Below are 25,496 nucleotides of genomic sequence, written 5' to 3' on the forward strand. Positions count from 1 at the left end.
CCAAGGCCATGAAAAACAAAGCAACATGAAGTTGAATCAAACTGGCATAACAGTGCATACTGTTTCACAGTAAACTTAAAAAAAAAATAAGTAGGAAGAATGATAAAACAATGATAAAGCCACGCGTGACAGAGCACATCTGTAATCCCACTACTTGGGGGTTAAGACAGGAGGACCGCAAGTTCGAGGCCAGCTTCAGCAATTTAGTGAAATCCCATTTCAAAATATGAAAAGGAGCCGGGCGTGGTGGCGCACGCTTGTAATCTCGTGCTTGGGAGGCGGAGACAGGAGGATCACGCTGGTTCAAAGCCAGCCCTGCTGGCTTAAGAGACCCTGTTTCAAAAAATAAAAAAGTATAAAATAGGTCTGGGAGTGTAGCCCAGAGGTAGAAGGGCTTCCAGGAACCCCAGTACCCCCTGAACACACACACAAATATATATATAGGAACCAGGTGTGGTAGTGCACACTTACAATCCCAGGATTTGGGAGGCTGAGACAGGAGGATCAAGAGGTTCAAGGACAGCCCAGCTAAGACTTATGCCCTTTGCAACTCAGTGAGACCCTGTTTCAAAATAAAGCATAAAAAATGGGGCTGGGGGTGTCACTTGGAGGTAGAATGCCTTTGGGTTCCATCCCAGTACCACAAAAGAAAGTGTGTGCGTACAAGTGGTACTAGAGATTAGATAGGAGTGTTCTACTTCTGAGCTACACCTCCAACCCGGTTTCATTTTTTATTTTGAAATAGGGTCTCACTAAGTTGCTGAGGCTGGCCTTGAACCTGTGATCCTCCTGTCTCAGCCTTTCAAGTAGTAAGATTACAGGTGAGTGCCACCACGTGCAGCTTCTTTCCATTTTTTAAAATGTATTTTTAGCATTTGTCTATTTTTGTAGTGCTAAGGAATCAAACCCAGGGCAAGCACTCTACCACTGAGCCACATCCCTCTCCTTATTTTAAGCATTTTGCATTATACTTTTGTTTTTAGCATGGGGAAATGCTAGGTGCCTACAGTGTTTGACACTAAAGAACGAATTATTGATTATTCTTACCTAATCTTTTGAATGGCCTTTAAGTAACTATATGCCCTAGTTAATCATTACTCTTATGTCGGATATTGGTTTGTTTCTAAATTTTCTGGAGCTAATGTGTTGAGCTGAGCACAGTGCCATGCACCAGTAATTCTAGCCATTTAGAAGCCTGAGGGGGGATGATTGCTTGAGCCCAGGGATCCAGGAGTTTGAGGATAGCTCAGTAACGTAGACCTCAATCGAAAAGAAAAGAAAAGAAAAAGTATTTTCTTAGGACAGATTCCCAAAATAATTATGGTGAAAAAAATTACTCTTTGTTGCAAGGGGCCGAAGCAGTTGAGAGCCCCTTTGGCCAGTTTTGCAGAAGACTTGCAGGAAAAGTCTAGCTTCACCCCGCCTCAGTGATTATCAGGGCTGAGTGTACACCCTCCGGGCTGTCTCTTGCTTACCATTGTGGTTCTTTGCTTCCCTCTGCACTCTCGCCATCTGGTGGTAAACATGGATGTTGGCAGTTTTTTTGTATTTTATAATCCTTACAAAAGTTTTAAGAGAGATGATTGATTTAGCCAGCTTCCTGAACCAATCAATTACTGTGGCCAGGGGTATGAAGTCCTTGATTGACTAAACCTTTGTCTTGTGTGCACAGTTGGAGGTAGGTCAGCTTCAACCAAATCACGTGGACTGACTGGATTATAAAATATTGGGAGGGTGGTCCTCCCATGGGAAGGACCCTAGACAGACAGAGAAGTCGTACTTATTGTAAATATTTTACAACACACACACACACACACACACACACACACACACACACACTTGAGAGGTGGTACTGGGGATTTAACCCAGGGATATTCTACCTCAGAGCCATACTCCCAGCCCTGTTTTGTTTTATTTTATTTTATTTTTTGGTGGTACTGGGGGTGGAACCCAGAGGCTTTCTACCTTCGGGCTATACTCCCAGACCTATTTTTTAATTTTATTTTATTTGTAAACAGGGTCTCACTAAGTTGCTGAGAGCCTCACTAAGTAGCTGAGGCTGGCTTCGAACCCGTGCAATACTCCTGTCTCAGCCTCCCAAGTGCAGGGATTACAAGAGTGCACCACCATACCCAGCCCAGCCTTATTTTATTTTTAAAACAGGATTTCACTAAATTTCCACATGCTGGACTCAAACCTGCCATCCTCCTGTCTCAGAGTGTAAAGTACTGAGATTCCAGGCATGTGCCACTACACATAAATCCTTTTAATTTTATTTAATTTAATTAATTTTTTGCAGTATTGGGGATTGAACTCAGGGACATTCTACCTCCCAGCTAAATACCTAGCCCTATTTTTTATTCTTTATTTTGAAACAGGGTCTCAGTTGCAAATGGCCTTACTAAGTAGCTGAGGCTGGCTGTGAACCACCATCTTCCTGTCTCAGCCACCCAAATGCTGGGGATTATAAGCATATACTACCTTGCCCAGTTCCTGTATGTTATTATTTTCTACGTATTTTGCTAGGGCTGAGCATGGTGGACCATGGTTGTAATCCCAGCATGTGGGAGGCTGAGACAGGAGGATTCGGGTTCACCAACAGCTCAACTACTTAGGCCATTTGCAACTCAGTGAGACCCTGTTTCAAAATAAAGAATAAAAAATAGGGCTGAGAGAGTAGCGTATAGGTAGAATGCCCCTGGGTTCCATCCTCAATGCTGTAAATTTTTTTGTTGTTGTTGCTAACTTACTAGATTAATAAGGTACTTGGTTTATATTCTTTTTTTCATGTACATAATTTAGATGGATATTTACTTTTCTTCTATTTATATATTTATTTATTTTGGTGGTAGTGGGGTTCCTGGAAACCCTTCTACCTCCGGGTTACACTCCCAGACCTATTTTATATTTTTTTATTTGGAAACAGGGTCTCTTAAGCCAGCAAGGCTGGCTTTGAACCTGTGCGATCCTCTTGTCCCCGCTTCCCAAGTGCGAGGATTACAAGTGTGCGCCACCACGCCTGGCTATTTATTTATTTTTTTACTGAGGATTGAACCCAGTGGCATTCTCTGAGCTACACCCTCAGCCCTATTTTTCATTCTTTACTTTGAAATAGGGTCTCACTAAGTTGCAGAAGGCCTCATTAAATTGCTGAGGCTGGCCTTAAACCTGCAATCCTCCTGTCTCAGTCTCCCAAGTACAGGATTAAAAGAGTACACTACCAGGCCTGGCTTATTTGATAGATTTCTATCATAGTTTACCAAGCTAATTTTTAATTATTGATCACTGAGTTTTATCAATTTTATGTTTAAAATTTTTTTTTCTTTTTGTGATATTGGGAACTGGGGACTGAACAAGGGCATTCTAATTCTGAGTTCCACCCCAGCTCTTTTTTATGTTTTATTTTTTTGTTTGGAAACAGGGTCTCACTAAGTTGCCGAGATTCTCGCCATGTTGCTGAGGCTGTCCTCTAACCTGCAGTTTTCCATCTTATCCTCCCAAGTACTGGGGTTATAGACATGTGCTATCATGCTCAGTTCTGTTTTAAACTTTTTTTTTTTTTTTTTTTTTGCGGGTCTGGGGATGGGACCCAGGGTCATTCGACCTCCAAGCTACAACCCCTGACCTATTTCTTATTCTTTATTTTGAAATCGGGTCTCACTGAGTTGCAGAGGGCCTCACTAAGTAGCTGAGGCTGTCCGCGAACCACGATCCTGCAGTCTCAGCCTCCCAAATGCTGGGATTACAAGTATGTGCCACCACACCCGGCTTGTTTTAAACTTTTATAGATAACAATACTGAAAATATTTTATGCCCATGTTTGTTGCCTCTATTGGGTTTTTTCTTTGGGAAAAAAATTAGTGATACTTTTACATCATAGAAATAATATATTTTATGTCTGTGTGTGGTCCTTAGAATGGAACCCAAGGGCATTTTACCTTTGAGCTATACCCCATCCCCCCTTTTAAAATTATTTATTTTTTATTTTGAAACAAGGTCTCATTTAGTTGCCTAGGCTGACCTTGAACTTGTTATCCTATGTCTCAGCCTCTCAAGTACCGGGATTATAGGCCTGCACCATGAGGCCCAGCATTTTTTTTTTTTCTTTTTCTTTTAGTACTGGTGATTGAACCCAGAGGCATTCTACCTCTGAGCTATACTGCACCCCTATTTTATTTATTTTATTTTTTTATTTTGAAATAATATCATGTTAGGTTGATGAGAATCTCACTACTTGCTGAGACTGTCCTCGCACCTGTGATCATTCTGTCTCAGCATCCCAAGTACTGGGATTACAAGTATGTGCCATTGTGCCTGGCTTGAATAATGTCTTTATGCCTTTGTTTTCAAAGTATTTTACCAAGCTGGGTGTGGGAGGTGCAGTATTTGTGAGGCTGAAATAGGAGGCTTTCAAAGCCTCAAAGCTAGCCTCAGAAGCTTAGGGAGACCTCATTTTAAGATAGAAAATAAAACAGGGCTGTGGGTGTGGCTCAGAGATAGAATGCCTCTGGGTTCAATCCCCAGCGCCACAAAAGAAAATAATATTTACTAGCTCATATTTCTACCAATATTGTATTATTGCTGTGATTTTATTACATATTTACTTACATTCAGCAGTATTTTTATTTATAGTTTTTGGTGCTAAGCATTGAACCCAGAGTAGCCTATGCTAAGCATATGCTTTATGATCAAGTAATGACCCCAGCCAATCAGTAATTTGAAGAGTATTTGATAATTATATATTAAAAGTGATGTCAATTTTTTTTTTTTGTTGTTGTACTGGGGATTGAACCCAGGGGCAGTGTAATCTGAGCTATACCCCAGCCCTATTTTTTATTCTTTATTTTGAAACAGGGTCTTAGTGTTACTGAGGTTGTCCTTGAACCTGTGATCCACCTGTCTTAGCCTACAAGTACTGGGATTACAGGCTTGCCCCACCACACCCAGTTTAAATTATTTTAATTTGCAGTTTTAAAGTAATTTATAGAGCCTGTGCTTGGGGCCTTGGGGGTGTGCACCTCAGCTACTTAGTGAGGCCCTCCATAACTTAGTGAGACCCTGTTTCAAAATAAAGAATAAAAAATAGAGCAGGGGGTGTAGCTGGGAGGTTGAATGCCACTGGGTTCCATCCCCAGACCTACCAAAAAAAAAAAGTAATTTGCATTTTTCAGTGAAAAGTTTCACTTTTCCCTTGCATTTCTTAACGCCTGTCTTCTTATCTGGCAATTTAGAATAAAAACATTAGACATATTCTGTGCTTTATTTCTTTCTCTTGCGCCCAGGTCTGGTCCATCGAACTCACATGTCATCCTGCCGTGTGGATAAGCCCTCTGAGATAGTAGATGTCGGAGACAAAGTGTGGGTGAAGCTCATTGGCCGAGAGGTAAAGTTCTGTTCAGCTTCGTGTTGTAAGAAAGAATTAGGATAAGTTGAGATTTTCATGGAGTTTTATGATGGTGAATGTGTGAACGTTGTTAATTGTGTATAATCTTATTTTAAAATCCTGCCACACAGCTGGGCGTGGTGGCGTACGCTTGTAATCCCGGCGCTCAGGAGGCTGAGGCAGGAGGATCACACAGGTTTGAAGCCAGCCTCAGCTACTTAGCGAGGCTCTTGGCAACTTAGTGAGGCCCTGTTTCCAAATAAAATACAAAATAGGTCTGGGAGTATAGCCCGGAGGTAGAAAGCCTTTGGATTCCACCCCCAGTACCACCAAAAAAATAAAATAAAATCCTGCCACACCAGAAGTATGGTGCGTGCTTGTAATCCTAGTTCTTGGAAGGCTGAGACAGGAGGATTGCTAGTTTATTGCTAGCCTCAGCTACTCAGTGAGGCCCTCTACAATTTAATAAGACTGTATTTTAAAATAGAGAATAAAAAGTAGGCTTGGAGTGTAGCTCAGAGGTAGAGTGCCCCTGGGTTCAATCCCCAGTAACACACACACACACACACACACACACACACACACACACACACACATACACACTCTTGCCACAGTTGTCTGTCTTGAATTTAAATCTTCTGGCTGTCTGCCCTGCAAACTCAGAACAATGTTGTAGACTATGAAAGTGTGGTGCAGGCCGGGTGTGATGGTGCATGCCTATAATTCTATAATTTCAGTACTTAGGAAGCCAAGACAGGAGGAGGATCGCAGGAAGATAAAAAAGAGATGGATACTTAATTTTGAGGATAGGTTTTTATCACAAATTTCAAAGAATACCTACCAGGTACACTTCCCTTTGGGCAGAACAAAAAAGGAGTTTGCAGTCATTTTTCCTCTCTTTGGCAGCATGCAGTGTGAGGGAATTGAGGAGAGTCTCAAGTGCGCTGTTAATAGCAGCTTGCTTGAGGGTGCAGGGCATTGCATGTGCGGACTCCTGGATGCAGGCGAACACACACTCATTCTGCTCTTACACCAAGGAACAAGGCATGGAAGAACTATTACACAACAATAGTTGAGGGTTCAGTATGTGCTAGGTTTGGGGGATACAATAGTGAACCAGATAGAAGTGATCACAGCTCATGTAGAACTTATATAGAGTATAATTGGAGGAGACAAAGTTTTTAAAAGTAAACAAACATAGCTGGGTGTGGTGGCGCACGCTTATAATCCCAGCACTTGTGAGGCTGAGACAGGAGAATTATACAGATTCAAAGCCAGCCTCAGCTACTTAATGAGGCTCTCAGCAACTTAGTGAGACCCTGTTTCCAAATAAAATATAAACTAGGTCTGGGAATGTAGCCTGGAGGTAGAAAAGCCCCTGGATTCCATCCCTAGTACCACACACACACACACACAAAAAAAAAAAATTATAATATTAACTATATTGGGTTCAAACGATATTGAAAGTAGGTTTAGAGAAAGTTGTCAGGAAAGGGCTGAGAAAGCGGTAAGTGAGCTGAGATCCAAGGGAAAAGGAAATAGTCATATGAAGAGTTGAGAAGAGAATGGTCTGGGCAGAGAGAATAGCTGATGCAATGACCCTGAAGTCAAGATGGGCTTCACGTGCTGCCAGAAGCAAAAGCATCTGAATATGACCAACCAGCTGCGCGTGGGGTGCGCACCTGTAATCCCACCGCTTCTGAGGCTGAAACGGGGGTCACAGGTCCCAGGACCTCAGCAACTTGGTGCGATGCTCTGTAACCTAGCAAAGCAAAAAATAAAAAGGGCGAGAGGTATAGATGAGAGATAGAAGGCCCTGGGTTCAATCCCCAGTAGCGCACACACACAGTGATCAACAAGTGTTACCATGCTTAAAGAAGCTGTAGACATGTCAAGCATGGTGGTGCAGGCCTGTGATCCTAGTACTCTCGAGGCTAAGACAGGAAAATCTTTTGGGGCCAGCCTCAGCAATTTATCAAGACTCTCAGCAACTTAGCAAGACCCTATTTCAAAATAAAAACTGGAGGTGTAGCTCAGAGGTACAGTGCCCCTGGGTTCAACCCCCAGTACCCCCAAAACAAAAAGAAGAAGCCAGTCACTATGCTGAAATTAACTTTATTTATTTATTTTTTTCCCACCTGGTTACCTCCACAGGCCTAGTGTTTCTGAGTAAACATTTCTGTGTTTCCCTTTCGGGGACAGAGATAAGAAAAAGACCATTTTCTACAATTCTTCTCCCATAGGGCCTGCCTATGACACTTCTTTGTACTCTCAACATTCCTAGAATAGTACCTGTCCATTAATGGAGCTCAGTGTTTGTTATGGTGATGAAAACTTTGATTCTTAGATATTTTAACTCGGCAGTCGAAATTACGTGCTTAGAGTTTTTTGGTGACTCTTTTGTCTTTTTCAGATGAAAAATGATAGGATAAAAGTTTCCCTCTCCATGAAAGTTGTCAACCAAGGTACTGGGAAAGACCTCGATCCCAACAACGTTATCATTGAGTAGGTAAAAGGTTTGGAAAGGACAAAATTCTGTAGTAGATCAGACTGAACCGGGAACTCTACCATTTATAGGCCTCGTGATATTGACTAGTTATGTAACCTTGTCATCTTTGGTTTTGAGAGGTGTAAAGTGTAGGTGAGCCCTGTGTGGTGGTGCATTCCTATAATCCCAGTACTTGGGAGGCTGAGAGTGGAGGATCATAGATTTGAAGCTAGCCCCAGCAATTCAGTGAGGCTCCAGTCAACTTAGTGAGACCCTGTTTCCATATAAATAAAACCAGTCTGGGGGTGTAGCTCAGAGGCAAAATGCTTCTGGGTTCAATCTCCAGCACCACTAATAATAATAATAATAATAATAATAATAATAATAATAATCTCTGAATGTGAATGCATAGAGTTACTAGAGGAAACCTAAATCACCTAGCATAGAGAGTTTCATCAGTAGTTTCGTTTCTGTCCTCTTAATTTCTTTTCTTTTTGCTTCTGTCCTTTATCCAGTTAGCAACAAGCATTCATGAAATATTATTTACCTCTTTCCTAGTGATTTCTACATTAGGGCCAAAGAAAGGTAGTGACCAGGTAGGAGGTTAGGATAGTCTAAGAGCAACTCCACTGGGATTTAGACCTCTGCATCTTCTGAACATAGTACCTTCCTTTTATTTGCTCTTCCAACCTTTCATTTAGAAATGGAAATTTTAGCTGGGTGTGGTGGCGCACGCTTGTAATCCCAGTGCTTAGGAGGCTGCGACGGGGGATTGCACAGGTTCAAAGTCAGCCTCAGCTACTTAGTGAGGCTCTCCGCAACTTAGTGAGACCCTGTTTCCAAATGAAGTATGAAAATATAGGTCTGGAAGCCGGGCATGGTGGTGCACGCTTGTAGTTCCTCCCCTTGGGAGGCTGAGACAGGAGGATCACACAGGTTCGAAGCCAGCCTCAGCTACTTAGTGAGGCTCTCAGCATCCTAGTGAGACCCTGTTTCCAAATAAAATATAAAAAATAGGTCTGGGAGTATAGCCCAGAGTTAGAAAGTCTCTGGGTTCCAGCTCCAGTACCACCAAAAAAAAAGAAAAAGAAAAAAAATGGAAGTTTTTTTGTCAGTCTTGGATAATGTTTGGTGATAAAGGAAATTTGCTGTCTCAAATTTTTTCTTGAAGCCAGGTGTGGTGGCACATGCTTGTAATCCCAGCATTTGGGAGGCTGAGACAGGAGGATCGTGTTTCTTGGCCAGCCTCAGCTACTTAGTGAGGCCCTTTGCAATTAGTGAGACCCTGTTTCAAAATAAAGAATAAAAAAATAGGGCTGGGGGTGTAGCTCAGAGGTAGAATACCCCTGGGTTCCATCCTTAGTACCTCAAAAAAAAAAATAATAATAACAATCTTGAGCTGGGCGTGGTGGCCACATGCTTTTATCCCAGTACTTGGAAGACTGAGACAGGAGGATATCAGGGTTAAGGATAGCCTCTGCCACATAACAAGACCCTGTTTCTGGGTTCAATCCTCAGTATAAAGATACCAAAAAAAATTCTTTCTTAAATTTTTTTTTTTTTTTTTTTTTTTTTTTTGCAGGTCTGAGGATGGAACCCAGGGGTATTCGACCTCCAAGCTATACCCCCTGCCCTATATTTTTAATTTTTTATTTTGAAACAGGGTCTAAGTTGTGGAGGGCCTCACTAAGTAGCTGAGGCTGTCCGCGAACCGCGATATTCCGGGTCTCAGCCTCCCGAGTACTGGGATTACAAGCGTGTGCCACCACGCCCAGCTTCTTTCTTGAATTTTTAACCTGGGTTTCTTAGATTGTTAGATCTCCTGAGAGACCTTAGGGAATTTACTAATTATTTTCTGTGTTTGAGAGAGCCAACCCAGCTGGGTGGCACGTATTTGTAATCCCATTACCTGGGAGGCTAAGACAGGATAACAGGCTTGAGGACAGCCTCAGCAAGCAGTGAGGCTTTCATCAACCTAGCAAGACCCTGTTTAAAAACAAAAAATTAGGGCTAGGGATGTAGCTCGGCAGTAGAATGTCTCTGGGTTCAATCCCCAGTGCCATAAAAAAAAAAGCCAGCCCAAATTATACATTTATCCTTTGGTTAACTGTGATGTTATTTATTACTGCTTTTGGGTTTTTGTTGTTGTTGTTGTTTATGGTGCTAGAGATTGAACCCAGGACTGTTCTACCTCTGAGCTACACCCCCAGCCCTTTTTTATTTTTTTATTTTGAAACAGGGTTTTGCTAGGTTGCTAAAAGCTTTGCCACATTGCTGAGGCTGTCCTTGAACTTGGAATACTCCTGTCTTTGCCTCCCAAGTACTGGGATTATAGGCCTGCACCATCATACCCAACTATTCTTTTTTATTTTGAAACAGGGTCTCTTTAATTTGCTGAGGCTGGCCTCAAACCTTCCATCCTTCTTTCTCAGCCTTCCAAGTACTGGGAATACAGGTGTAGCTTTTGCATGTGACCTAAAGTTTTTTGTACTTCTATAGTTTAGTCTGTAATATTAAAATGCTTATATGGCTGATTATAAACTCTTTACAGTAGAAATATTTTTTAAATTTATATTTATTAATTTATTTTGGTACTGGGGATTAAACTCGGGCATTCTACCTCTGAGCTACACCCCCATCTCTATTTTCTTTTTCTTTTCTTTTTTTTTTTTTTTTTTTTTTTTTTTGGTGGTACTGAGGTTCCTGGAAGCCCTTCTACTTCTGGACTACACTCCCAGACCTATTTTATATTTTTATTTGGAAACAGGGTCTCTTAAGCCAGCGCAGCTGGCTTTGAACCTGCGCAGTCCTCCTGTCTCCGCCTCCCAAGCGCGGGGATTACAAGCGTGCGCCACCACGCCTGGCCTTATTTTTATTTTTAGGACAGAGTCTTGCTACACTGATGAAAGTCTCACTGCTTCTTGAGGCTATCCTCAAACCTGCAGTCCATTTGTCTCAGTCTCCTAAGTACTGGGATTACAAGCATCCACCATCATGCTCAGCTTTAGAAATCTTTTTTTTTTGGGGGGGGAGGGTCTGGGGATGGAATCCAGCAGCATTCGACCTCCGAGCTATACCCCCTGCACTATTTTTTATTCTTTATTTTGAAACAGGGTCTCACTAAGTTGCAGAGGGCCTCACTAAGTAGTAGCTGAGGCTATCCGTGAACCATGATCCTCCGGTTTCGGCTTCCTGAATGCTGGGATTACCAGCATGCGCCACCAGGCCTGGCTTTTAGAATTTTTTTTAACACAAAAATATTAAAGCCTGCACTTACTGATTGCATTGTCATAAGTTGCTTTTTCTCCAGTGAATTCTATTCCAAACATGTGTCACATGCCTATAAGCCCAGTACTTGGGAAGTTGAGATAGGAGGATTGCAGGGTCAAGGTCAACCTCAGCAAGTAATGAGACTTTCCCAAACCTAGCAAGTCCTGTTTCAAAAGAAAAAAGAAAGTAAAATAGAGCTAAAAGTGTAGCTTGAATTGTACCCAAGGTACAGTGCTCAGTACCCCCCCCCCACAGGCAGTATAAACTGGGCATGGTGGCACATACTATAATTCTAGTACTTGGGAGGCTAAGACAGGAGGATTACAGGTTAGAGAGGCTAGCCCCAGCAAGTTAGCAAGTCCCTCAGCAACGTAGTGAGACCCTGTTTCAAAACAAAACAGCAAAAAAAAAGACTGGATGTGTAGCTCAGAGGTAGAATGCCCCTAAGTTCAATCTCCAGTACCACAAAAAAGGGGGAGGGGATTGGAGTGTAGCTCAAAACTTATGAGTTACCTGTTTAGCATGGTGAGTAATATGTTTCATCCTCTGCACAATAGTGAGGTAAGGCCTGGTCTCGTTAGTTGAAAACCTTGTCCTGAATGAAAGGGAGGACTGTTTCAAATCATTGCTTTCACTGCCTGTTTTGTTTGGTCTGATGCTTTTCCTTCTTGTTTCACCTTCCCTGCCAAAAAACAAAACAGAAAAACAAAGTACAGCTTATCTTGTAGCACTTCTGGCACATCTCTGAGGAGGGGAACGTCAGTATCCTTTTCATTACAGGCAAGAAGAGAGGCGGAGGCGGTCCTTCCAGGATTACACTGCGCAGAAGATCACCCTTGAGGCTGTTCTGAACACCACCTGCAAGAAGTGTGGCTGTAAAGGTAAGGAGAAGCCTTTGCCATTCCTGTTTCTCTCCTTGTGAATGGATTGAAGAGATAGGCCAGTGTTTTTGTTTAGCTCACCCTGGGTTTTAGCCAGGTGATGGGTACACGTCATGCTATTACTCCTATCAGACTTACATCAGAATGTTTTTTCTTGATGTTTTTTCTGTTTGCTTTTCTAAATGCCGGCCCTGTGATATATCATATAATCTCCTCGCCCCTACCTCACACCCCTGACCCCGTAGCCCTGCCTTGGCAAGATCCCTATCTGCTATGCCAGGAGGAGTAAGAATGTTTGGCTATGGTCAGCACTCTACATTTTATCTCTAAGGACAGTTATTGTTCTTAAAAATTCAATGATCTGAAAATATATTCCTTGAGCTGGGTGTGGTGGCACATGCTTGTCATTCCAGTACTTGGAAGGCTGAGACAGGAAGATTGCAGGTTCATGGCCAGCCTCATTAACTTAGTGAGGCCCTCTGCAACTTAGTGAGACTCTTATTTCAAAATAAAAAAATAAAATAGGGCTGGGAGTATAGCGCAGAGGTAGAATGCCCCTGAATTCAATCTAATCCCCAGTACCACACATACAGAGAAAATATATTCCTTAAGTTTCCATATCTCTATCTCTTTAACTTCAGTATTCTGAATATCATATCCTTTTAATAGTAAAGAATATAGGATAATCAGCTGGGCACGATGGTATTTGGGAGGCAGAGACAGGAAGATAGCAGGTTCAAGTCTGGCCTTTAAGTGAGACCCTGCTTCAAAATAAAAGAATTTTAAAAAGAGCTTGGGGTGTAGCTTGGAGGTAGAATACCCATGGGTTCAATCCTCAGTACCCCCCCCCAAAAAAAAAAAAAGGATAGTCACTTTCTTTTAGCTCTGTTTGCTCAGGTTTCTTCTAGTCTTACTCAAATATTAAAAAGCTCTTTCAGCCTGACTTCCCTCTCTGGAGCTGTAATGAGGATTGCCAGCTTCTCATTTTCACAGTGACCTCAATTTGTCACCTCTTCTCCCTAGCATTTCATCTCTCCTACTCTGTTTTCCTGCAGTGACTGAGAGCAGTTCTACCCTGGTTGATGTTGTAAAGTTTAAGTCCTTATTGATTATTAGTGTAGTGGAAGGAAGTACAATTGAGAGAAAGAATACTTCCTCATGGGAATTGTAGGAATAGTCCAGATACTTGGGAAGCTTTGCTATGTTCCCTTTCTAGGCTCCATCCAGCTTCTAGACTAAGCAGTACAAATAATTTACATGCTAACTTAATTATCTTATATGGTTCCTCTCTGCTCCTGAGATGGGATCTACCAGAAGCTTGGACAGAACCAGCTGTGTAGAGTATAGCACCTGTTAAAGGGCCCCCGACTGCACTGTAGGCTCGGGAAGAATGGAGTCTCCTACCTTGAACATGTATCCAGTAGCCTTCACATAATGCAGAAAAGAATAAGAGAAGTGGAATCTGTCGCAGTCAGCAAATGTCAGGCCAATGATAGTTGGTCTTGGTATAGTAAAGCACAGGGCATGGAGGCATGAGTCCTGTGATGTCTTACCTCTGTTGCTATCTGTGTGACCTTGAGCTACTTAACTCTAGGGCCTTTATGGTTCTCTGTAAATGCAAGATGTTGGACTTGATGATCTGAGCCCCATGCCAGACCTGGCAATCTGTGGACATTCAGTGCATCTAGGGGACTGTGCCTCCTCTCTGTGTGTTAGCTTGAATGTGAGTGACCACTTCCTGCCACACATCTTCCTTTAGGGTTTGGCTCAGCTCCCTTTGCCAACCATCCTGCTCTCTGGAACAGCCTTTCATTGTTAGGAGTAAGTTCCAAAATAGATCTTTAAAAATTAATAAGCCCCATTGCTAATAGAAGCCAGCACAAGCCTGTGTTCTCATATCCTCTGCCATTCCAAAGCAGCACCCGTGTTTCCCAGCTCTAAGACCAGTGCTCCCTTGGCTCTGGGTGACTGAGCGATGCCATCTTGAGGTGACAGAAAATCTTCTCTGAACAGAGTAATAACCTGAACCAGCCGGCCTCTCTCCAGAGCCTATGGGGAAGACCCACCTGCTGAGAGGAGGGACGGCTTTCTTCTACCTTTTCTGCTTCTCTTGCAGGCCACTTTGCAAAGGATTGCTTCATGCAACCTGGTGGGACCAAATATTCTCTGATACCTGATGAAGAAGAAGAAGAAAAAGAAGAGGCCAAGACAGCAGAATTTGAGAAGCCTGATCCCACAAGGAATTCTTCTAGAAAAAGAAAGAAGGTGAGTGCTATCTTGCTTTATTATATTTTTTCAAGTTTTAAAATGAAAATATGCAGCTGGGTGTGATGGAGCACACCTATAATCCCAGTACGTAGGAGGCTGAGACTGGAGGATTGCAGGCTCGATGCCAGCCTCAGCAACTTAGTGAGGCCCTACTTCCAAGTAAAATTGGTCTGGAGTATAGCTTGAAGGTAGAATGCCCTGTGTTCAATCCCCAGCACCACAAAAACAAACAAAAAATGAAAATCTGCTTTTTGCAGAAATCTTAGAAATACTGAAAACAAAGAAAATCAAAATCTTCAATAATCTTTCCACCCAGAGAGACTCTTATTATAATCATAGTATAATCTATTTTTTCTAGGTCACTTTATTTATACATACATGCACAGATATATAGTTATACACACATATAAATGCAAAATTATTGCCGGGCATGGTGGCACACACTTGTAATTCTAGTGCTTGGGAGACTGAGACAGGAGGATCACAGGTTTGAGGACCTCAGTAAGTAGTGAGACTTAGCAACCTAGTGAGGTACTGTTTGAAAACAAACAATAAAAATTGGGCTGGGGAGGTATAGCTCAGAGGTAGAATTCACCTGGGTTCAATCCTCAGTACAAAAACACAAAAAAGTATAGTTTATGTCCTATATTTTCATTTTACTTATATTCTCATTTTAAGAGTTTTTCAAAGCCAGGCATGGTGGTGCACGCTTGTAATCCCAGCATTCGGGAGGCTGAGACCTGGAGGATCGTGGTTCGTGGACAGCCTCAGCTACTTAGTGAGGCCCTCTGCAACTCAGTGAGACCCGGTTTCAAAATAAAGAATAAAAAATAGGGCAGGGGGTCGAATGCCCCTGGGTTCTATCCCCAGACCCGCAAAAAAAAAAAAAAAAAAAAAAAGAGTTTTTCAAAAAATTATTGTAAAAAATATACTCTATCCTGGGGCTATATGATTGTTATTTTATTTTCCAATTACTAGATAATTTTCATTACTTCCAACCTAAACTTTTGCCCACATTTATTACTGTTTTCTATATATAGATTCCCAAGTAAAATAACTAATTTAAGGCTTTAGTGATGCATTTTATGAGTTTGCTGTCCAGAAAGTACTTATTTGTTCCCTGCAGTATGTGAGAATATCTCCTTTCTTTTCTTTTCTTTTCTTTTCTCTCCTTTTCTTTTCTTTTCTTTTCTTTTCTTTTCTTTTCTTTTCTTTTTCAGTACCAGGGATGGAACCAAGGGGCATTCTACCTCCGAGTTATAATCCCAGCCCTATTTTTTTTATTATTTATTTTGAAACAGGCTCACTGAATTGTAAAGGGCCTCACTAAGTAGCTAAGGCTAAGAATATCTATTTTGTTGAATTCTTTCTTCTACTACTCAGAGCAGAGCAATTCATAAACATCATATTATGCTGCAGAAAGAAACCATGCATTGGTAGCATGCTATGTAGAGAAGAAATAAAAGAACTATGCTACAGTTTCATCAAAAAGTGGCTTTTTCATCAAAAAGTGTTTTTTTTCCCCCATGGTATAGAATTTTTTTCTTTCCTTTCCTTTCCTTTCCTTTCCTTTTTTTTTTTTTTTCCAGTACTAGGGATGGAATCCAGGGGCTTTCTACCTCTGAGCTACACCCCCAGCCCTATTTTTTATTCTTTATTTGGAAACAGGGTCTCACTAAGTAGCTGAGGCTATCTGCGATCCTCTCGTCTCAGCCTCCCAAATGCTGAGATTATAAGCGTGCGCCAACACGCCTGGCTTTGGTGTAGAATTTTTCTAATTGACCAATTACTGAGTTGTGTTTTCAGATGTTTAGCAAACTTTTGTTGTGTGGTTATTTTGTACCAGGCATTGCAAACTGTAGGAATACAAAAAGACTATAATGAAATCCTTGCTCTGCATAGGCATTATTTACATGTTAAGTGTTATCTTCATGTTGTAGGTGAGGAAAAGGGCCATACCATTATAAGAATTAGCTAGAAAGCCTGCTTTGGAGGCACACACCTGTAAGCCCAGTACTTGGGAATCTGAGACAGGAGAATTGCAGGTTTGAGGACAGCCCCAGCAAGTAGTGAGACTCTCATCAACCCAGCAAGACCCTGCTCAAAATAAAAAAATAAATAAAATAGGGCTGAGATTGTAGCTTGGAGGTAGAATGTCCCTGGGTTTAGTCCCCAATGCTACTTTAAAAAAAAAAAGGATTAGAGGACAGCGCCAGCCACCTAGTGAGTCCATGTTTCAAAAAAATAAATGAATAAATAAACTAAAAGGGCTGAGGGTGTAGCTTGGAGGTAGAATGTCGATGGGTTCCATCCCCAGTATCACACACACAAAAAGAATTAGCTAGAGCTAGGCATGGTGGTGCACTCCTGTAATTCCAGCACTTGGTAGGCTAAGACAGGAGGATCTGAGGTTTGTGGATAGCTCAACAACCTAGTGAGACCCTATTTCAAAACAAAAGACAAAATGGAGCTCCAGGTATAGCTTGGAGGTAGAACACTCTTGGTTCAATCCTAAAATTTCAGCTGCCAGGCATGGTGGCACATGCTTGTAATCCCAGTACTTGGGAGACTTGAGACAAGAGGATCACACAGGTTTGAAGTCAGCCTCAGCTACTTAGTGAGGCTTTCAGGAACCTAGCGAGACTCTGTTTTCAAATAAAATAGGACTTGGGGGGTGTACCCTGGAAGTAGAAGACTCCTGGGTTCCATCCCTAGTACCTTAAAAAAAAAACAACTTCAGCTGCCTTGATGCCTTTCACATCACTAACTAGTGTAACTAACTAGTGTAACTAGTTACATCACTAACTAGTGTAACTCGTGTCCCACAGGTACCTCAGACTTCAGGTCTGGTCATTCAGACTCAGGTTGGAGGTGTGTCTGTGCTACTGACCAGCTGTGTAACTGGGCTCTCTAACTTCAGTTCTTACATTTGCAAAACAAGATTGTTGTGGTCTAAGCTGGGCACACTTGTAATCCCAGCATCTGGGGGGCTGAGACAGGAGGATCGCAGGTCATGGCTTAGTAAGGTCCTTGGCAACTCATTGAGACCCTGTTTCAAATAAAGAATAAAAATAGGGCTGGGGGTATAGCTCAGAGGTAGAATGCCCCTGGGTTCCTCCCCCAGTATAGCAAAAAAATATATATATATATTGTTGTGATCTTTGGTGGCAGTGTTCCTTGCAGGATACTCACCTCCCTGGGTGTGGTGGCGCAAGATTGTAATCCCATACCTTTAAATCCTATAGTACAGCCGGGCGTGGTGGCGCATGCTTGTAATCCCAGCATTTGGGAGGCTGAGACCAGAAACAAAAAAAAAGAAAATCCTATATTACTAATATGAATGTATTACTATGCCACCTAATACTAATAACCCCTAAATTAAGTATTTATATCCTTTTATTTTTATTCATTTATTTATTTATTTTTTGCGGTACCGGGAATGGAACCCAGGGACATTCTACCTCTGAGCTACACCTCCAGCCCTATTTTTTAGTCCTTTTTTTTTTTTTTTTTTTTTTTTTTTTGGGTGGTACTGGGGTTCCTGGAAACCCTTCTACCTCTGGGCTACACTCCCAGACCTATTTTATATTTTTATTTGTTTTTGTTGTTGTTGTTGTTGTTGTTGTTTTTTGGGTTTTGCGGGTCTGGGGATAGAACCCAGGGGCATTCAGCCTCCAAGCTACATTCCCTGCCCTATTTTTTATTCTTTATTTTTGAAACAGGGTCTCACTGAGTTGCAGAGGGCCTCACTAAGTAGCTGAGGCTGTTGGCAAACCGCTATCCTCAGGTCTCAGCCTCCCTAATGCTGGGATTACAAGCATACACCACCAAGCCCGACTATCCTTATTTTTTAATCCATATTTGCACCCTTTTTTTGTGTGCTGGGAATTAAACACTCTTGTAATCCCAGTACTTGGAGGTTTAGACAGGAGGATTACAGATTCAAGGCTCATACATTATAATTTAGCAAGACGCCTTTTATTTTACTTTATTTTCATGGAATTGGGGATATAACCCCAGGGACTTCTACCTGCAAGCTACACCCCCAGCGTGTGTGTGTGTGTGTGTGTGTGTGTGTGTGTGTGTGTGTGTGTGTTACTGGGGATTGAACTACACCCCCTGCCATATTTTGTATTCTTTATTTTGAAACAGGGTCTCACTAAGTTGCAGACAGCCACGATCCTCTGGTTTCTGGGATCACAAGTGTGCGCCACCACACTGACTCCAAAAATGTTTTAAAAACCTGTTTTATGCTGGGCGTGGTGGCGCACGCTTGTAATCCCAGCATTTGGGAGGTGGAGATCGGAGGATGACAGCCTCAGCTACTTAGTGAGGCCCTCTGCAACTCAGTGAGACCTGGTTTCAAAATAAATAATAAAAACAGGGCAGGTGGTGTAACTCGGAGGTCGAATATCCCTGGGTTCCATCCTCAGACCTGCAAAACAAAACAAAACAAAACAAAAAAACCTGTTTTACCTCATTACTTTACTGTCAAATTTTCACTGTCAATTTTCGTCCTTCAGACTCACTTCAAGCTACATCCCAGCCCTATTTTTTATTTTTTTTGTTTTGAAATAGGTCTCAATAAGTTGCTGAGGGCCTCACTAAGTAGCTGAGGCTGGCCAAGAACCTGGAAGTACTGGGATTACAAGAGTGTGCCACCACTCCCTGCAGGATAGATAATAAGGCTTCTTATGACCTGTTTAGTCAAACTGCCATCCCACACTCCATTTCCTTCACTTAGGAGAGGAGTCAACTGATAAAAAAAATAGCAATAATAACCATTAAACCTTCTTAAAAGTACCTTTGTGTATATAAACTTATAATTCACTAGTCCTCTTGGATTAACAAATACTTTGGGGCTAGAAGCATAGCTCAATGGTAGTACATGTGCTTAGCATGCACAAAGCCCTGGGTTCAACCCTTGGCACCAAAAAAAATGTTCTTAGGATGTGAGAAGCTTAAAACCTCTGGGTGCCCACTGCTTCTACCAGGATCTTACGTGGTATTACTCTACTTTCACTTCACTGTTAATCCCTTCATTATTTTTTATTCTCAATTTGTTCAGTAGGTATACTTTATAAAATACCTTTCTATTTTCTTACACATGAAGAAAATTAGTATTTAGAGAAATTTACTCACATAAAGTCACACAAATATAAGAGAAAGTGCTATAATAAGAGCCCAGGTCCCGAAGCCGGGCGTGGTGGCGCATGTTTATAATCCCAGCATTTGGGAGGCTGAGACAGGAGGATTGCGGTTCGAAGGACAGCCTCAGCTATTACTTAGTGAGGCCCTTTGCAACTCAGTGAGACCCTGTTTCAAAATAAAAAAATAGGGCTGAAGATGTAGCTCAGAGGTAGAATGCCCCTGGGTTCCATCCCCAGTATCGCCAAAAAAGAAAAAAGAAAAAAGAGCCCAGGTCCCTAAGTTACTAAAAATATTCTGTGTACCACACTTCAGCCATTCATTTATTTAACTCTTCAGTATTCAATTGTCAAACAAATATGTATTATCTGGCCACAAATGTGTTATGTACTTGACACCACATGACTTAGAAGGTCAGACTTTGGCTGGTTCTTGTTTTGTTACCAGCTACCCTTAGCAGTCATGTAGTATTTACCTTGGTAACCATAAATCAAGATTCCACGTCTGTCTGATTCTTCTTACTTTGTAACTTTGGTTCTGGTAGGAGGTTGGCTTTCCTTTCCAGCAAAACCTTTTTGACGCCGGGCGTGGTGGTGCACGCTTGTAATCCCTGCGCTTGGGAGGTGGAGACAGGAGGATCGCGCTGGTTCAGAGCCAGCCTCGCTGGTTTAAAAGACCCTGTTTCCACATAAAAAAAAAGTTAAAAAATAGGTCTGGGAGTGTAGCCCGTGGGAGTATATCCCGGAGGTAGAAAGGCTTCCAGGAACCCCAGTACCACCAAAAAAAAAAACAAAAAAACTTTTTGACTGGAATGTGCTTTTTGGAGTGTGAGCTGCAGATTTGGACACCTCTTCCAGCACTCGTGAACTCTGGGAGCCCAGTGTAGAACGGAGCAGGCTCCTCTGATGTGAAATGCTTTAGCAGCCTATGCTATCAGGTTGGTCAGTGGGTAGGAAGAATGGCTGATGTGCGGAAGGCATATGTGATAAGCAACTCACATGAAATAAAGGTCATAGCCTGTACACACAAGCAGCTAATCTCTTAAAGGGGAAGATAAGAAGCCAGCGTATATATGTATGATGATAAAGGACCGAAACTCACTCCAGGGAGGTTATTGGATCTCATGGATATCCAAGGACAAGAAATTAAGTATAGCCAGACCTCCCAGGACTGGAACCAGGAAGTCAGAAACTGGGCTGCTGGATTTCATCTCTGTTTTCTCACAAGTCTACTTCACTGTCTCACTTTTTCTGCATTTGGATAGATGAAAATGCTTAATGCAAAGCCTCTAGGACAAAAGACTCTAGGCCAATTGAGGAACTAGGAGATGGCTTATGGAAAGAAGGATGTCACCTGCTCCAGAAATACCTAGCTTATAATAGGTCTGCTTGCCTTTGGATAGATAGACCCCGTATTTCTGCCGACTACAGCTTCTAGGACTTCTTCATTCAGTGAGACCTGCCCTCAGTTTGGAGAGGAATGGGGATTGACTCTTGCTGCTGCTAGTGAAGAATAATGAGGGTGATGATCTGGGCAAGAATTAAAACTCTTTCTCACCTGGACACACACCTCATCCTCTTCACTAAACACCCATATGTTGGAGGCATTCCCTTATCCATAATTGGATGCATTGGTTTAATCTTATAATCAGTACGATGACAGTTTTTGTTTGGAAATTATGTCATTTTTTGATTATAATTAAAACAAGAAGAAGCCGGGCATGATGGCGCACTCTTATAATCCCAGCATTTGGAAGGCTGAGACAGGAGGATTGAGTGTCAAGAACAGCCTCAGCTACTTAGTGAAGCCTTCCGCAACTCAGGGAGAGTCTGTTTCAAAGTAAAGAATAAAAAATTGGGGTCAGGGGTGTAGCTCGGAGGCAGAATGCCCCTGTGTTCTACCACCCCCCATTACTGAAAAAAAAAAAGAAGAAACTGTTGCAAATTGAAATGGGTTATGAAGTGTTTATAAAATAGGAATTGATTTTTTTTGTTTTTTGTTTTTGTTTTTTTGTGGTGCTGGAGATGGAACCCAGAGACTTTCTACCTTTGGGCTATACTCCCAGACCTATTTTCTGTTTTATTTGGCAACAGGGTCTCACTAAGTTGCTGAGAGCCTCACTAAGTAGCTGAGGCTAGCTTCGAACCTGTGTGATCCTCCTGTCTCAGCCTCCCAAGTACTGGGATTACAAGTGTGCGCCACCACACCTGGCATGAAGTTCTTTAAAACCCTTCAAGAGCTGGGTGTGGTGGCACACACTTGTAATCCCAGATCTTGGGAGGCTGAGACAGGAGAATTGCAGGCTCAGGGCCAGCCTCAGCAACTTAGTGAGGCTCTCCACAACTTAGACCTTTTTTTCCAAATAAAAGAATAAAATAGGTTTGGGGGCATAGCTGAGAGGTTCTACCCCCCCCAAAAAAAATAAACAACTCTTCAAGGGTTGGGGTTGTAGCTTGGAAGCAGAAGAGCACATGTATAGCATATGCAAAGTCCTAGGTTCAATTCCCAATACCACCAAAAAAAAAAAAAAAAAAAAGACTTCCAATCTCTTCAGCTTTCCAGAATCATCTCCCACCAGTCCCCTTAAACACACTATACTCCAACCCCATTCATTAACAGAGATCCTACTATGTACCAAGCTCTGTTCTAGTTACTGGAGGCACAAACTAAACAAAGTGTTCAGTCAAAATCCCTATCTTCATCATGTGTTGTGCTCATGGCTGTAATCCCAGTACTCGGAAGGTTGAGACAGGAAGATTAGAGGGTCAAGACCAGCCTCTGCAATTTAGGAAGAACCCATAGCAATTTAGTGAGACCCTGTTTCAAAATAAAAAATAAGGCTTGGGGGTGTAGCTCAGAGGTAGAATGTCCCAGAGTTTAATCACTAGTTTAAAAAAAAATCTATCTTCATACCACTGAGATTTTAATGGCAGCAGTAGACAATAAACTGGTAAACAAATGAAAAAAATAATAGCAATAACAGTGCATGAGCCTAGATGAAGTTTTTGTTGGGGGGTATAGGGGGACAGGGGATGGAACCGAGAGGCATTCTACCGCTGGGCTAAGCCTTGGTTTTTTGTTTTGTTTTGTTATGTTTGTTTGGGAACACCTCTCACTAGGTTGATGAGAATCTCACTACTTGCTGAGGCTGTCTTTGAACCTATAGTCCTCCTGTCTCAGCCTCCCAAGTCCTGGGATTACAGGCATGTACCACCACCACGCTCAGCCTAGAGAAGTTTAATTTTGGTTACGGGTTATAAGGAATATTTGAATGAATGATTTATTTATTTATTTGTAGTGCTGGGATCAAACCAAGGGCCTTGTACATGCTAGGCAAATACTACTACTGAGCTACTCTTCAGCCATGACTTGCCATTTTATTTATTTATTTATTTATTTATTTATTTATTTATTTATTTATTTATGGTGGGACTGGGGGTGGAATCCAGGGGCTTTTCTACCTCCAGACTATACTTCCAGACCTGTTTTGTATTTTATTTGGAAACAGGGTCTCACTAAATTGCCGAGAGCCTCACTAAGTAGCTGAGGCTGGCTTTGAACCTGTGTGGTCCTCCTGTCTCAGCCTCCCAAGCGCGGGGATTACAAGCGTGCGCCGCCACGCCCGTCTATGACTTGCCATTTTACATTGGGCGCGTTTTAGGCAAGCCTCTCTTGTAAAGTGTCATTTGAGAGAATGTCTGAAGACAGTTATTCAGATAAGTAAAGAAAGAAGATTCCAGCAAGTGCAGTCGCTGAGTGTTGGAGTGAGCTTGGCCTGGTGTGGAAAGAGGAAGGGAGCCAGCGTGGCTGGAGGGAGTGAATGGAGAGGGTTGGAGAGGGCCAAGGGCACCTGGTCTCGGAGGGCCGTATTAGTGATGGTGCGGTCTCCAGTTTTCACTTAGAGTGAGATAGATGTTATTAGAGGATTTCAGCAGAGAAATGATATGAGATGCCCTACATTTTAAAAGGATTACTCCAAACTGGGTGTGGCAGTGCAGGCCTCTAATCCCAGCACTTGGGAGGCTGAGACTGGAGGATCACAAGTTCCAGACCAACCTCAGCAATTTAGTGAGACCCTGTTTCAAAATAAAGCAAATAAAATAGGGCTGGGCTGTACCATGGGAGTAGAATGCTCCTGGGTTCCATCTCCAGTACCACAAAGAAAGGATTATTCCTGCTACTGTACGGAAACTAGATGGTCAGAAGGAAAGGGCAGAAGCTCAAGCCAGTTAAACAGTATTAATCCAGGTGAGAGGTAATGCTGGCTTGGACTAGAATGATAATGAATGATGAGGGGTGGAAGTGTGGATATGTTTTGAAGACAGAGCTAACAGAATCTGTTGAGGGATTGGAGGTGAGGTAGGAAAGAGAACAGGTGAAGATGGCACCAAGATTTTTGGAGCAAGAAATGTAGAAGTATGAGAGTGGGGAGCAATCAGGGAGTTTAGTTTGAGCTGTTGTCTGTGACAGTGGGAAAGGAAGCTGGGCAAGACTAGGTTTGGGAGGGGTGAGGCATACGAATCCAGGTGCCTGTCAGGTATCCAAGTGGACTGTGGAAAAGACTGTGTAGCCTGGAGTTAAAGAGAGAAGCCTGTAAAATATATAAAATTGGGCGTCATCTACAAATAAGATGTTATTTATGTTCATAAGATTATAGCCAGGTGTGGCAGAACAGTCCTGCAATCCCAGTACTTGGGAGGCTGAGACAGGAGGATTGATAGTGAGACTCTCAACCTAGCGAAACCTTGTTTCCAAATAAATTAGGGCTAGAGGTGTAACTTGGAGGTAGAATGTTCTTGGGTTCAGCCCCCAGCAACACACACACACACACACACACACACACACACACACACACACGTGATCACCTGAAGAATATAGGGAAGAGAAGGCATTTAAGGACAGGCCCAGAGTGCTCCGTATTTAGAGGTTATAGAGATGAGGATGAATCAGCAAAGAAGACTGACAAGGAACAGCCAAGGAAGTTGGTGAAAATGCAAGAGAATGTGGTAGAAGTTGGGTGTGTCCATCTTGACTGACTGATAAAGTAAATGAAAAAGAATTGAGCACTGGATTTGTCCACATAGAGTTTAGTAGTTGAAAGGTTGAAAATAGAGTTAGGGAGTTTAGGAGGGAGGTATAAAAACACCATCCGGGTTATCAGAGACCGCTGCTTTATTTGGACCCGGCACCCTCCGGGGAGTCAGCCAGCCGTGGGGGAAGGGGCCACACGGCTGGAGAGTTGCACATATTCCTGATCAGCCAGCTGAGTCACGTGGTGGGTCAGAGGCACCGATGTTTTATAGGCACCGATTCTCTCCCAACATCTGTGGTCTCGCAATGTTTGAAGTCTCGAGGCACCTGGAGTATCACGATTTCTCTGCTTCTGGCTTCCGGCGTTCCACTTCCTGTTCCTGCTGCTGAGATCACGTGGTGGGAGGGACCCGACTTATCAGTAGTAACTTTGGAAAAGAACTATTTCAATAGAGTGGTTGATGGGGTAAAAACCTGACTATAGTTGCACAGTAGGTTTTGAGGTGTGTTTTGTTTTTTTTCTAATGGAAACCATTTAGCATATTTGCTTGTTGTTGATAATGAGCCAGTAAAGAGGGAGACTGATTCAGAAGAGAGGCCAAGCTGGGTGTGGTGGTGAATACTTGTAATCCCAGCATTTGGGAGACTGAGACCAGAGGATCGCCATTCATAGATAGCCTCAGCTACTTAGTGAGGCCCTCTGAAACTTAGTGAGAACCTGTTTCAAAATAAACAATTAAAAAATAGGACAGAGGCCCTCTGCAACTCAGTGAGACCCGGTTTCAAAATAAAGAATTAAAAAAAAAAAAATAGGGCAAGGGTGTAGATTGGAGGTCGAATGCCCCTGGGTTCTGTCCCCAGACCTGCCAAAAAAAAAAAAAAAAGGACAGGGGCTGTAGCTCAGAGGTCAGATGCCCCTGGGTTTCATCCCCAGACCCACAAAAAAAAAAAAAAAAAAAAGAAGTAGAAGAAGAAAGGCCAATTCCTGGACCGATGTCTTCCCAAAGGAAAGAAGGGCTAGGGTCCA

The 25,496-nt window shown here is 42.4% G+C and overlaps 1 protein-coding gene across 2 annotated transcripts in view; it reads left to right on the plus strand.

The window, feature by feature from the left end:
- The window catches only part of ZCCHC17 (zinc finger CCHC-type containing 17), a gene marked incomplete at both ends in the record, with an annotated part of 51,941 nt that overhangs the window by 19,277 nt on the left and 7,168 nt on the right, over positions 1-25,496 (plus strand). Inside the window, 4 exons of one of the 2 annotated variants that reach the window (XM_080693104.1) lie at positions 5,283-5,383; positions 7,797-7,888; positions 11,922-12,022; positions 14,139-14,287. In XM_080693104.1, the coding sequence (XP_080549230.1) occupies positions 5,283-5,383; positions 7,797-7,888; positions 11,922-12,022; positions 14,139-14,287 (443 nt within the window). The remainder of the gene's footprint in view (positions 1-5,282; positions 5,384-7,796; positions 7,889-11,921; positions 12,023-14,138; positions 14,288-25,496) is intronic. The other variant, XM_080693105.1, reaches the window with a different exon arrangement.

The sequence above is a fragment of the Muscardinus avellanarius genome, assembly GCF_963383645.1.
Source record: "Muscardinus avellanarius genome assembly, chromosome: 3".
In the NCBI taxonomy this organism is placed as follows: domain Eukaryota; kingdom Metazoa; phylum Chordata; class Mammalia; order Rodentia; family Gliridae; genus Muscardinus; species Muscardinus avellanarius.